This window comes from Dipodomys ordii, unplaced genomic scaffold (assembly GCF_000151885.1).
Source record: "Dipodomys ordii isolate 6190 unplaced genomic scaffold, Dord_2.0 Scaffold34, whole genome shotgun sequence".
Classification (NCBI taxonomy): Eukaryota; Metazoa; Chordata; class Mammalia; order Rodentia; family Heteromyidae; genus Dipodomys; species Dipodomys ordii.
In genome coordinates, this window is record NW_012267250.1 from 8,513,643 (window position 1) to 8,526,620 (window position 12,978).

Consider the following 12,978-nt stretch of genomic DNA (forward strand, 5'->3'; position numbering starts at 1 on the left):
TCATTATAGATAGACAGAAACACACATACAGATAGCTACCTTTTCCTTCTTTGTTTGCTTTTTAAAGCTAACTCCCCCCCCACCCCCACCAGTGAGGACTGGAGATTGTTCGGGGTGTGTGTGTGTATATGTGTGTGTGTGTGTCTGTGTGTGTGTGTCTGTGTGTGTGTGTGTGTTCAGGTCCTGAGGCTTGAATTCAGCCTGAGTGCTGTCTCTGAGATTTTTAGCTCAAGACAAATCTCTCTCACTTGAGCACCAGCTCCATTTCCAGCTCTTTGGTAGTTAATTGAGATAAGACTCTCACAGACTTTTCTACCTGGACTGACTCTGAACTAGCATCCTCAGATCTCAGCCTCCTGAGTAGCATGAGTCACTGGAACCTAGTATAACATACATTTTAAATAATGTGAAAATACATTATGTATAAAATATGAAACTATATGTTGAAATAATATACCACCTTATATATGAGAATTCTTTAATATAATTACACTAATTATGCTATTAATTTCAACTTTTGTTTGATAACTATTATAAACCTCATAGTTTGTTTGACCTTGGTTGTTTTTTTGTGTGTGTGCCAGTTATTAGGGCCTTGTACTTAGCTTTTTTCACTCAAGGCTAGCATTCTACCACTTGAAACACACATCCCTGTTGGATTTTTCTAGTTAATTAGAGCTTAAAAAGTCTCTCACATATGTCTTCCTGATCTGGCTTCAAACTGTGACTCTCAGATCTCAGCTTGCTGAACAGCTAAGGTTACAGACATGAGCAACCAGCATTCAACAAAATGTTGTACGTTCAAGTAACTTAAGATTCATAAATAAACAGAAATGGTGACTTATTGAATTGCTGTCTATCCTTTGGTAAAGAAAGACAATGAAAAATGTTTTATAGTTGATGAGTATGGAGTATTTGTGGGCCTAACTGGTAGGGAATTATTAAAAAGAAATTGGATATGAGCGTCACCAACATCTGCTAAGGGAAAATAGGAGGATAAAGCGGATCACCTTCTGAACACCTGCACTGGGAAATGTATAGCAATTAGCTAAAATAAAAACTGTGCTGTGCTTGCTTTGTAGATTCTTCTGGAGAACCAGGCATGTGACATGCACCTACTACTTTTAGACCACTATTTTAGTAAGGTAAATGAGCTTTCCAACACTACCAGAAAGGTATCAGGACAGGGAAGTAAAGAAAGTTGAACTCTGGGCCTGTGTGCTGTCTCTGAACTCTTCAGCTCAAGGCTAGCACTCTCCCACTTGAGCCACAGCACCACTTCTAGTTTTCTGGTGGTTGATTGTAGATAAGAGTCTCACAGACTTTCCTACCTGGGCTGGCTTTGAATTGTAATCCTCAGATCTCAGCCTCCTGAGTAGCTAGGATTACAGGTGTGAGCCACCAGTGCCCAACTCTTCTCTTAATCTAGAAAAAGTTCTACTAGGGTTTGTATTTAGTCTTCCTTCTGGTAGGCAGGAGTTCTACTACTTGACCTTGAGTCACATATGCCCTCTGTCCTTCTACTACAGCTATGTTTAAGGGAGGATTCTATGTGTATTTGGGTGGGTATGCTCTGACTGGGGGAGGGGGTCTTCCTATTTAGACTTTCTACATAGCTGGAATCACACACACATACACAACCATGGTGAGCTTTCTTAGTTGATATTAAGGTCTGGTTAATTTTTTCTCAAGCTGGCCTAGAATCTCAATCCCCTAGCTCTCTGCCTTCCAAGTAGTAGCTGGGAGTATAAGTATAATTTTTCTTAAAGGCCTATAAAGTTATAATAACCTGCAGAAAAAAACAAAAACAGATGATCAGGGACAGCTCCCTGTCTGTATTAAGAAGGAAATAAAGATTTAGGAAGGTGAATTTTTCTCAGGACACAATTATACCACTTTCTAGTCACATTTAAGACTAGAGATTAAGCCCTAAATCCAAAATTAAAATACACGCTCACGCTACTTTGCTAGCTGGTAAGATCTTGCTCAGCAACCACTCAGATTACTCTGAGCACAATTCAAGTTTACTTTCTATGAATGAGAGGGCTCTATGGATTTTCTTTTAAACGGAATCCTTTATTAAGTCAGCATCCCAGGCAGGGAAAAGAGTCAGAGGGCAAAGATCTTTCTAAGTTGGCCTCTGAAGTGAAGTCAGGAGATGCTGGTCTCCAGGCTGGCCATTCTGGCTCAGGAGGATTACAGTCTGAGGTCAGCCAAGGCAAAAAGTTGTAAGACCTACCTTACCTCAACCAATAACTGGATGTGGTGAGATATACCTGTGAAGGATGGGAAGATCAGGTTTCCAGGCTAATCCAAGGGAAAAAACTCTGCAAGGCCCCATCTCAACAGAGGTATGGTCACATGTGACTGTGAAACATAATTATGGCCTGAGCAAATAACCAGAGAAAAGGGGGGTGGAGGTGTGGATCAAGTGGTAGAGCACCTGCCTAGCATGCACAAAGCCCTGAGTTTAAATCCTAGTATTGCAAAACAAACAGAAAGCAAAGAACCCAAACCCCAGGGAATTAGTGCACAGCAACTCAGATTTGAATGAAACCAGGTAGCCACAATAGCAGGAAGTGTGGAGTAGGTAGATGGGAAAGTAACATTATTTTCTCAAACGCTACAACTGGGTTGGGTAGCCACATCTTGTAATGATGAAAAGCATTCCACTGTCCTCAATGGCTTTATGACATTTTAGCTCAGTTTCCCCCCCTTCACCCCCTCCTACCACCCACCACCCGGCCTGCCCCTTCTTTTCCTCCTTTTGGCAAGGCAGAAGGAAAGCTTTGATGAGAACACACACGGTTCACATAGTTTGGGGATATGCTACATTTTCTTCCATTTGGCCTGCCAGGAATCCAGTCTATGAACAATTCAGTCTATGAACTATTGACACCCCCTCCCCTAAGCCATTCCACGGCTGGAAAACAACAAAAGATTGACAGGCTTTTCTGTCCTCTGGTTTATCAAGTCTTTCCTTCACATCCACATCATCTCATTCACATGAGATGAAAAAAAGCAAATCCAAGCCAAAACCAGATAGGTGGTAAGGGAACCAAGCTGCACAGCAAATTCTACTTAAAAAATTCCATTGCTGATAGTTTTTTTTTTTGGGTCTGGTCGTGGGGCCTGAACTCTGGGCTTGGGCGCTGTCCCTCAGCTCTTCAGCTCAAGGCTAGCGCTCTACCACTTGAGCCACAGTGCCACTTCCGGCTTTTATTCTTTTTGCTTATGTGGTGCTGAGGAATCGAACCCAGGGCCTCATGCATGCAAGGCAAGCGCTCTACCACTGAGCCACCTTCCCAGCCCCATTGCTGATAGTTTTATCCAGAAGAACTTTTATGTTTATCTCCAAGCTGTCTTCTGTGACACTAGAGTACCCCTATATCAAGTTCCTGCATTGTTGTTTCTCTTCTTATTGTACCAAACAAATTGTGAAAGTATTTGGTAGCATGCAAAGTGACAATTTTTTGCTAGTTTGCTGTGTGTGGTGTGTGTGTGGTGTGTGGTGTGTGTGTGTGTGTGTGTGTGTGTGTGTGTGTGTGTGTGTGTGTGTGTTGTTACTGGTTACTGGGGCTGGAATTTGTGGTCTTGTTTGGATTTTTCACTCAAGGCTGGTGCTTTACCAGCTGAGCCACATGTCCACTCTTGGCTTTTTGATAGTTAACTGGAAAAAAATATCTAAGATATGTCTGCCTGGGCTGGCTTCAAACCTTGATCCTCAGCCTCCTGAGTAGCTAGGATTAAAGTCATGAGTACTTGGTTAATTTGCTGTTTTGATGACTGATGATGCTTATCTACAGAAGGAGTGATAAAGTAATTTCCAATCCACCTATCAGAATCCCAGAGGCTGTCAGGCTGCTTGGCTCCCACATACTACATTTCTCCTCAGAGATATTTCTCTTATTTACAAATGATCCATACCTCCGTGTAATAATCAAGTGAGGAAAGCAGTATATCTCGATTTGTTATTCCTTAGAGTGTCTTTTAACAGCCTATGCCCAGCAGAAGAACACAGATTTCACAGCAATGGTCTTAGCATTCTTTTACACAAACGATAATACTGGCTGGGCACAAGTGGCTCACGCCTGTAATCCTAGCTACTTAGGAGACTGATATCTGGGGATCATGGTTCAAAGCCAGCCCAGGCAGGAAACTCCGTGAGACTCTTATCTCCAATAAACCACCAGAAAACCAGAAGTGGTGCTGTGGCTCAAATGGTAGAGCACTCACCTTGAGCTGAAGAGCACAGGGAAAGCACCCAGGCCCAGAGTTTAAGACCCATGACTGACAAAAAAAAAAGATAATAATGATGACAATACCTTCTTGAAATATACAAAAATCAGTACAGTAAGGTTTATCTTCAATTTATTTTCCAACAGACACAGTCCTTTAGAGCCAACCTTCATTGCCCCTCACATTTCCTCTCTGGAAGGCTGTGTGTGTGTGTGTGTGTGTGTGTGTGTGTGTGTACAAGGTGCATACATGGTTCTCAGGCTCAGTAGCCATCAGGACAAAGAAGTCTGGGTCATCTGATGAAATCCACAGTTTGGGTAGATAAGACAAAATTACTGATCATAAAGGCCCAGAAAATGATGTCCTGTCTTGCTTTTTCTGCCTGCTATGCCTGGTCCACAGTAAACATTCAATAGTAATTTATGGATTGAATGAATAAATGCAGTGATTGATGAATGAAATAATCAATTAAAGCACTACAGGAATCAGTTAAGGTTACGAGGCTAGTTTTAGAAACATGGAGACTGCGACTAACGGAAGGGAGGAACACAGGTCTGCAGGAGGTACAATGATAGGGAATGGGTAGCCCTTAAATAAGTGGATGTTTATGGAGAAGTCGTCTTTTTATTAGGCTGGCTGGCTTTTGCTCAGATTGTGTAATGCATACATGACAAGTAGGAACATGAAAACTCACTGGCTAGAAGTTTAATATTAAAAGAGCTCAAAGATACATTAGTAATGACTGGCATTATTTCTGGTCTGCTTCATGTTGGCACTGTTTGGAATTTTCATCTTTAAGACTGCAGTAATCCTTCAAGCTGACCATTAGTTTTCTTTATCTTCAGATGGTGAAATTACAAGCTAAATTATCTGGTTAAACTCTTAACCAGGATTCAAGTTCAATTCTAAGTTTCAGTTCTTTTTCATGTCCACAGAACTTCATACCAAATAAATTGCACTGATGAGGACCAAGGGTTCATGCCTTGGTAGTACTTCCACCACAAGAATAAAAAAATATAACATACCATAAGCATCTCACTAGACATATTGGTTGGCTTTAAAAATTTCTAGCTATAAATGTTTTAATTGTGTTATTGAAGACATGGCTTAGGTAGTAGAGTACTATTTGAGCAAGCAAGATTAGTAATTAGCATAAGGTCCTGAGTTCAAATCTCAGTACTGGAAAAATCTTCCTTCCATGGCTTTGAACCATGATCCTCAGATCTCAACCTCCTGAGTAGCTAGAATTAAAAACCATTCTTAAGTGCATATTCCAGTGGTGTCAACTAGGTCACACTGTGGTAGAATGAGTTATAGAACCTTCTAACCTTGCTTTATTAAAAAAAATTCCTCAATTTCTCCTTCCTACAACCACAATTTATTTTATATTTCTACATTTTTATGCCTTGATGATGTGGATTGAACCCAGGGCCTCATACATGGTTAAGCACATGCTTTAGCATGAAGCTATAGCTCCATCCCATTTCCATGATTTTGACTCTTTATAGGTAACTCATAGAAGTGGAATTATATCCTATTCCTGCTTTTGTGAGTGGCTTATTTCTCTCAGCATAAAATCTTTAGGTTCCTCCATGTGATATGATTTCCTTTTTCTCTGTGGCTAAATATTATTTCATTTCTATGTACAAACTACATTTTAAAATGCATTTATTAATCAACATTTAAGTTTTTAGTCCAGCTCTTGGCTCTTGCAAATAATGCTGTAATATATATGAGTGTGCTAATATCTGTGCTTTCAATTATTTTGGATCTATACCCAGAAACAGGATAGAGAGAGACCATATGGCAGTCCTATTTTTAACTTCTTGAAGAATGTCCATACTGTTTCCTGTTGTGACCACAACATTTTAGGTTCCTACCAGCAGTGAAGAAGAGTAAATTTAGTTTTCAATTAAAAAAACTATCCATTTTAATATCAAACTGACCAAATAGCTCAGCCTGTAATGTCAAGTAATTGTTGAAAATTGAATAGAATCAAACTCTACACAGTAGACCTTGTTCCTATAATTAAGGCCAGATGCTATTTAAACATGTATTCATGATGTATAAATATGGATGGCTACCCCATTTTAAGAAAAAATAATGTGAGCTGGGTGCTGAAGGCTCACTCCTATAATCCTAGCTACTCAGGAGGCAGAGATCTGAGGGTCACAGTTCAAAGCCAGCCTGGACAGGAAAGTCTGTGAGCCTCTTTATCTCCCATTAACCACCTCCAAACCAGAAGTGGTGCTGTGGCTCAAAGAGGTAAAGTACTAGCTTTGAGTATAGAAACTCAGGGATGGGGTCCAGAGTTCAAGCCCCATGATTAACACGCCTCCCCAAAAACACCCAAAAAATGTGATTGTTATTTTTCAAGAGATTAGACTAAATGAAACAGAAAAGAAGCCAGCAGTTAACCAATGCAAAAGTATTTGTGACAGTATTCCCACTTCCTGAAAGAACACACATGCATTTTAGGTCACAAAGCAAATCTGTCCAAATTCAGAAACATTTAATTTATTCCCTGCATTCTCTCAGAATACAAGGGAATAAAATTAGGGAGTACAAGGGAATAAAACACCAAAAGCCACCAAAGAAAATCCTGTAACACAGAGAGGCTGAACGATACACTGTTGAACCACCAGTGGGTCATGGAAGAGATTAGGAAGGAAATTCAAATGTTCATGATATTTGACAAAAATAAACATACAAATTACCAGTGACACAGTAAAGGCAGAATTCAGAGGAAAATTTATAGCTCCGAGTTCCTACAGCAACAAATTGGAGAGATCTCAAACCAACAATTTAATGATGCACCTGAAGCTCCTTGAAAAAGAGCAACAAACCAAACCCCAATCCAGTAATCAGAAACAAATAATTAAATCAGAATTAAATGAATTAGAGTTCCTCCCCCCCAAAAAATAGAAAGAATCAACAAAACAAAGAATTGGTTCTTTGAAAAAATTAACAAAATGGATAGACCCTTAGCAAATCTTACCAAAAAAAGAAGAGAACACACCCAAATATAAACAAAATCAGAGATAAGAATGGAAACATCACCACATAAACAACCAAGCTTCAGAACATTATAAGGGAATACTTTTCAAACCTTTATGCTAACAAATTTGAGAATATGGAAGAAATGGAAGAATTTATAGCAAATATTGATATATCAAAACTAAACAAAGAAGAATTAAACCAACTAAACAGACCCATATCAAGCATTGAAATAGAAACAGCAATAAGAGACCTCCCTTCCAAGCAAAGCCCAGGACCAGATGGATTGACAGCTCAATTCTACAGGCCTTCAAAGCAGAGCTCACACCAATACTCCTCCAACTCTTCAATGAAATTGAAAGTGAAAGTTCACTCTATGAAGCCAACATGACCCTCATCCCCAAACCTGACAGGGACTCATCAAAGAAAGAGGATGATTGACCCATTTCTTTGATGAATATCAATGCAAAACTTCTCAACAAAATGCTGGCTAATCGACTTCAACAACTCATCAAAAAAAATCATACACCATGATCAAACAGGATTCATTTCAGGGATGCAAAGATGGTTCAATATATGCAAGTCAATTAATGTAACTCATTACATCAACAAGAGCAAGGGTAAGAACCAGATGATCATCTCAATAGACTCAAAGAAAGCATTTGACAAGATCCAACACCCCTTGATGATGAAAACTCTGGAGAAACTAGGAATCCATGAAACGTTCTTCAATAAAGGTTGTGTATGACAAACCTACAGTTAGCATTACACTTAATGGTGAAAAGCTAAAGTCATTTCCTCTAAATTCAGGAATGAGACAAGGATATTCACTCTATCCATTCTAGTATTAGAATGCCTAGCTAGAGCAATAAGGCAAGATGCAAACATGAAGGGGATCCAAATAGGGAAAAAGGAAGTAAAACCCTCCCCTCTTTGCAGGTGATATGATCTTGTATTTAAAGAACTCCATTGACTCCATTCCCAAGTTACTTGTGCAGATCTGAAACTTTGGCAAAGTAGCAGGGTATAACATTACCCTCAAAAATCAGTGGTGTTCCCATATGCCAATAATGAGAAGAGCCCAGCTCAAATGAGGAAAGCAACTCCTTTTGTAATAGCCCACAAAAAATAAAATACCCAGAAATTAACCAAAAAAGTGAGGGACCTCTATGAGGAAAACTTTAAAAACCTGAAAGAGGAAATTAAAGCAGAACTAAGGAATTGGAAAAACCTCCCATCCTCCTGAATTGGGGGATTAACATCATGAAAATTGCAATATTGCCAAAGGCTATCTACAAATTCAATGTAATACCCATCAAAATCCCAACCTCATTCTTTAATGAAATAGAAGCAATCCAAAAATTCATATGGAACAATAAAAGACTGGCATAGCAAATACAATCATTAGCAGAAAGACCAGTGCTGGAGGAATATCAATACCAAACTTCCAACTCTATTGCAAAGTCATAATAATCAAAACAACTTGGTACTGGCACAAGAACAGACCTGAAGACCAATGGAATAGTACTGAAGATCCAGAAATGAACCCACGGACCTATAGTCCTAATCTTTGATAAGGGAGCCAAAAAAATAGGATGGAAGACAGTCTCTTCAGTAAATGGTCCTGGTAAAATTGGTTATACACCTGTAGAAAACTAAAGTTATATCCTTATATATCACCCTGCACCAGAATCAACTCCAAATGGATCAAAGACCTCGAAGTCAAAGCAGACACCCTGAAAACATTACAGGAAGGAATAGGAGAAACTTTAGGGCTCCTTGTCACAGGCTTAAATTAAAGACCCAAAAATACAACAAATCAAAGAAAAGTTGGACAAATGGGATTGTATGAAACAGCAGAGCTTCTTCACGGCCAAGGACATAATTAGGAAGATCAATAGAAAATCCAGGGATTGGGAGAAGATCTTCACTAGCCATACAACAGACAAGGGCCTTATATCTAAAATATACTAGAACTCAAAAAATTAAATCCTTCAAAAACAAATCCTCAAAGAAACAACTGCCCCATTAGTAAGTGGGCTAAAGACTTAGACCTCTCTGAAGAGGAAATAACAATGGTCAATAGACACATGAAAAAATGCAAATCAAAACAACATTGAGATTCCATCTCACCCCAGTAAGAATGACTATAATCAAGAAATCTAATAACAGATACTGGAGGGGATGTGGCCAAAAAGGAACACTACTGCACTGTTGGTGGGAGTTTAAACTTGTTCGACTACTCTGGAAAGCAGTATGGAGGTTGCTCAAAAGTCTCCACATAGAGCTCCCCTATGACTCAGCAATCCCACTTCTGGGCACTTACCCAAATGAGCACAAGCAAGGCCATACTAAAGCTACCAGCACAACTAAGTTTATTGGAGCATTATTTACCATAGCTAAGATATAGAACCAAACCAAATGCCCCTCAGTAGAGGAATGGATCAAGAAAATGTGATACACACACACACACACACACACACACACACACACACACACACGTGTGCGCTCATGCGCACACACATACACTGGAATTCTATGCTTCCTTCAGAAAGAATGACAACACCCCATTTGTTAGGAAATAGAAAGACTTGGAAAAAATCTTATTAAGTGAAATAAGAAACATAGATCCCATGGTTTCCCTTATTTGCAATAATTAGCATATATCTAGGATAAATCTTATCCGATGAACAGAATAGTTCAATAGCTATGTACACATGACCATATAAGATGATGCTAAATTAAATGAACTCCAAGACATGGACCTAAGAGATTTTTCTTTGTTGTTGTTGTTGTTTTTAATGTACTATGTGATTTTTTTGTTTCTTTTGTATGTTCTTTCCCCTATGGTATATCTCGTCACTGTATTTGATTTTGGTACCCTGGTATTGTATATACATTTATTTGAATTAGGGAAGAGAAGGGGAACAACAGAATGGTGAGACAAAAGAAAAGGGAGAACCAATGAAACAGTGAGATGCATAAGACAATATGCTGGAAATGATCTGTACAACTTGGGGCCTTGGTGGGAGTGAATGTGGGAAAAAAATGAGGGAAGGGGTAACAAGTTTGACAAGAAATGTACTTATTACCTTCCTTATGTAACTGTATCTCCTCTGTACATCACCTTGACAATAAAAAAGAAATAAGAAAAAAAGAAAGTACACACATGCATGCGAGTAGCACTCTTACCCTGGTTTTGGCATCAATTTTAGCTCCTCGGTCAAGCAATAGTTTTACCATATTTGCATTTCCTCTTTTTGATGCAACGTGTAAAGGAGTGATGTCATTCTGTAAAAAGAAACAAAAAAGTTACTTTTCATACCCTTGGCTTTAACAAAAACAGTATCTAAGTAACATTCTATGTTTTCATTATTCTTTTTCTTTCTTTCTTTCTTTTTTTAAAAAAACAGAAACATGCTGTGAGTAGTATGTTTCCCAAGATTTCTGTCTGACAGTCTAAGAGTTTTGAGGAGACTCATAAAAAGATGAATTTCAAAGGAGATGGTCTGTGGAGTGGTGTCCAAGTTTATCCATTTCAACCACTGGTGGTTACTGATAATGAGATGACAATTTTTCTCCTTAAAAATCCTCTATCTAGGCCGGGCACTGGTGGTTCACGCCTATAATCCTAGCTACTCAGGAGGCTGAGATCTGAGGATCGCAGTTCAAAGCCAGCCCAGGCAAGAAAATTCGTGAGACTCTTATCTCCAATAAACCACTAGAAAACCCGAAGTGGTGCTTTGGCTCAAGTGGTAGAGCGCTCGCCTTGAGCTGAAGAGCACAGAGACAGTGCCCAAGTCCAGAGTTCAAACCCCACGACCAACCAAAAAAAAAATCCTCTATCTAGGGAAATTGAGAGGATGGGTAGGGTTGACATAGATGGGGAGAGAGAATGATAAAAGAGGTGACACTGATCAAGATGCAGTGTCCTCATAAATTGATTGAATGAAATCCCTTTGTATGCTTGTTTAAAGATAATAAAATTTAATTTGAAAAAAGAAAACAACATAAAAAAGTTACAAGCACTGTCTAACATCATAAATAAGAGGGCAATATATGTATGCTGGATGACACACTGGAACATTTAAGGGTATTAGCTGAAAGCCAGATGAAATCTACATATAGTTTAGAGTTTTGCTGGTAGTGACACATTAGTATTGGATTTTTGATTTTGAGAACTGTATTGTACCAACATGGACTTGGGTGAAGAATATCTAGATACTTTATGTACCATTGTGACTTCTTTGGAAATTAAAGTTATTTGAAAATGAATGTTTGAAAAATAATATCTTCTTTTTCTGATAGTGGGAAACATAAGGACATTGCCACCCCCAGCCACATATGGTACACTTTCAGGTCAATACATACAAAATATTGAAAAAAAATTTGCTAGATATTCTGTGATACCAATGCAGGCATTTTATTCCAAAATACAAATAGCAAGTAATTCATTACAAAAGGAGACCTGTCTGAGTAAAATAAATTTGTCTTAGTAATTAATTCTGACTGAGGAGTAATAACATTGCTCTACAACAGGCATATTAATATTGGGGAACAAACCCAGAACCTTCTACATAACTAGGTAACTGCTCTACCATTGCACTACAGCTCCAGTCCTAATCAAGGTTTTCCTAAAAAGAGCCAGATAGCAAAACTTTCTGTCTTGCAGGCAGGTCACATAGCCTCTAATACACTTGCTTACCTCTGCCACTGTAGCACGAAATAGCCACACATAATAGGTAAACAAAGTTGGAATGATTATGTCATTCCAATATAATCATCGCAGCAATTCTTAGCCCCTGTTCTGGACTTTACAGCTAATGGTTTCTATATGTGTAATAGGTCACCAAGGAAGAAATCAAACTATATATAATATGTACTGTGTATACTTCAGTCCTTTTGGGTGTGGGTGAAAAGCTGGCAGAATGTAATATACATAACAATGGCATTTAGCTTTGTCTTTCTTACCTCTGTGTGCTGAGACCAACTACAGCAATGCAACCACGCAAAGGAATCTAGTCCTGAGCCAGTAGGTGAGTAACAGGAAAGTTGGTAGAGCCTAAGTGGAACAGGACAGAGACTCTCCACTTCCCCGTGTGAGTGAGGGCTACCGTTCCTCACACAGAGAACTCTCGGCTGGTTGAGGAGTCCTTAATTACCCATGGCCACAAGAGGCTTTTTGTCATGAGAGCAAGGATTCTATTTCTAATTTTGCTCTCTTCTGTACTGATGTACTCTCTCATACGGTAGATATGCAGATGGCAAAAAAGCCCCTTGCATACCAACTCACATATTCCCTTGTACTTCTCTGATGCTTCCTAGAGGGATGATTGAGACTTTGAAAACTCAAAAGTGTTATCCATCAAGATGCATTGTATCCATAAACTGATTTGTTGAATGGTTACTCCTTTGTACCACTACTTAAACATAACAAAAATATAATTTTTTCTGAAGGAATAAACCACCCAAAAGTGTTATAAGGTGCTTCCATACCTTAATTTCATTTTACCTTCAAAATAATCTCATAAATAATGTTGAAATGATTTACCTGGGGTCAGAGCTTAGGCTTTGGTAAAGGCCCCTCATTTCCCAATTTCTAAGCATTGCCCATTTCTTTGAGCTTTAGTAAAAAAAAAATCATTGTTTTCATAACCAGTACAACAGCATTACTAAGCTATTCCATATAATAATTATTCACTTTAAAAAGCTAAGGATAAGTATGATTTCCTAGCTCTAATA

General features: G+C 38.7%; 1 protein-coding gene across 4 annotated transcripts in view; it reads right to left on the reverse strand.

Moving 5' to 3' along the window:
- Positions 1–12,978, reverse strand: part of Ank3 (ankyrin 3, node of Ranvier (ankyrin G)) — a 292,644-nt gene that overhangs the window by 148,364 nt on the left and 131,302 nt on the right. For all 4 annotated transcript variants that reach the window (XM_013017143.1, XM_013017142.1, XM_013017144.1 and 1 more), the window contains one exon: positions 10,429–10,527. In XM_013017143.1, the coding sequence (XP_012872597.1) occupies positions 10,429–10,527 (99 nt within the window). The remainder of the gene's footprint in view (positions 1–10,428; positions 10,528–12,978) is intronic.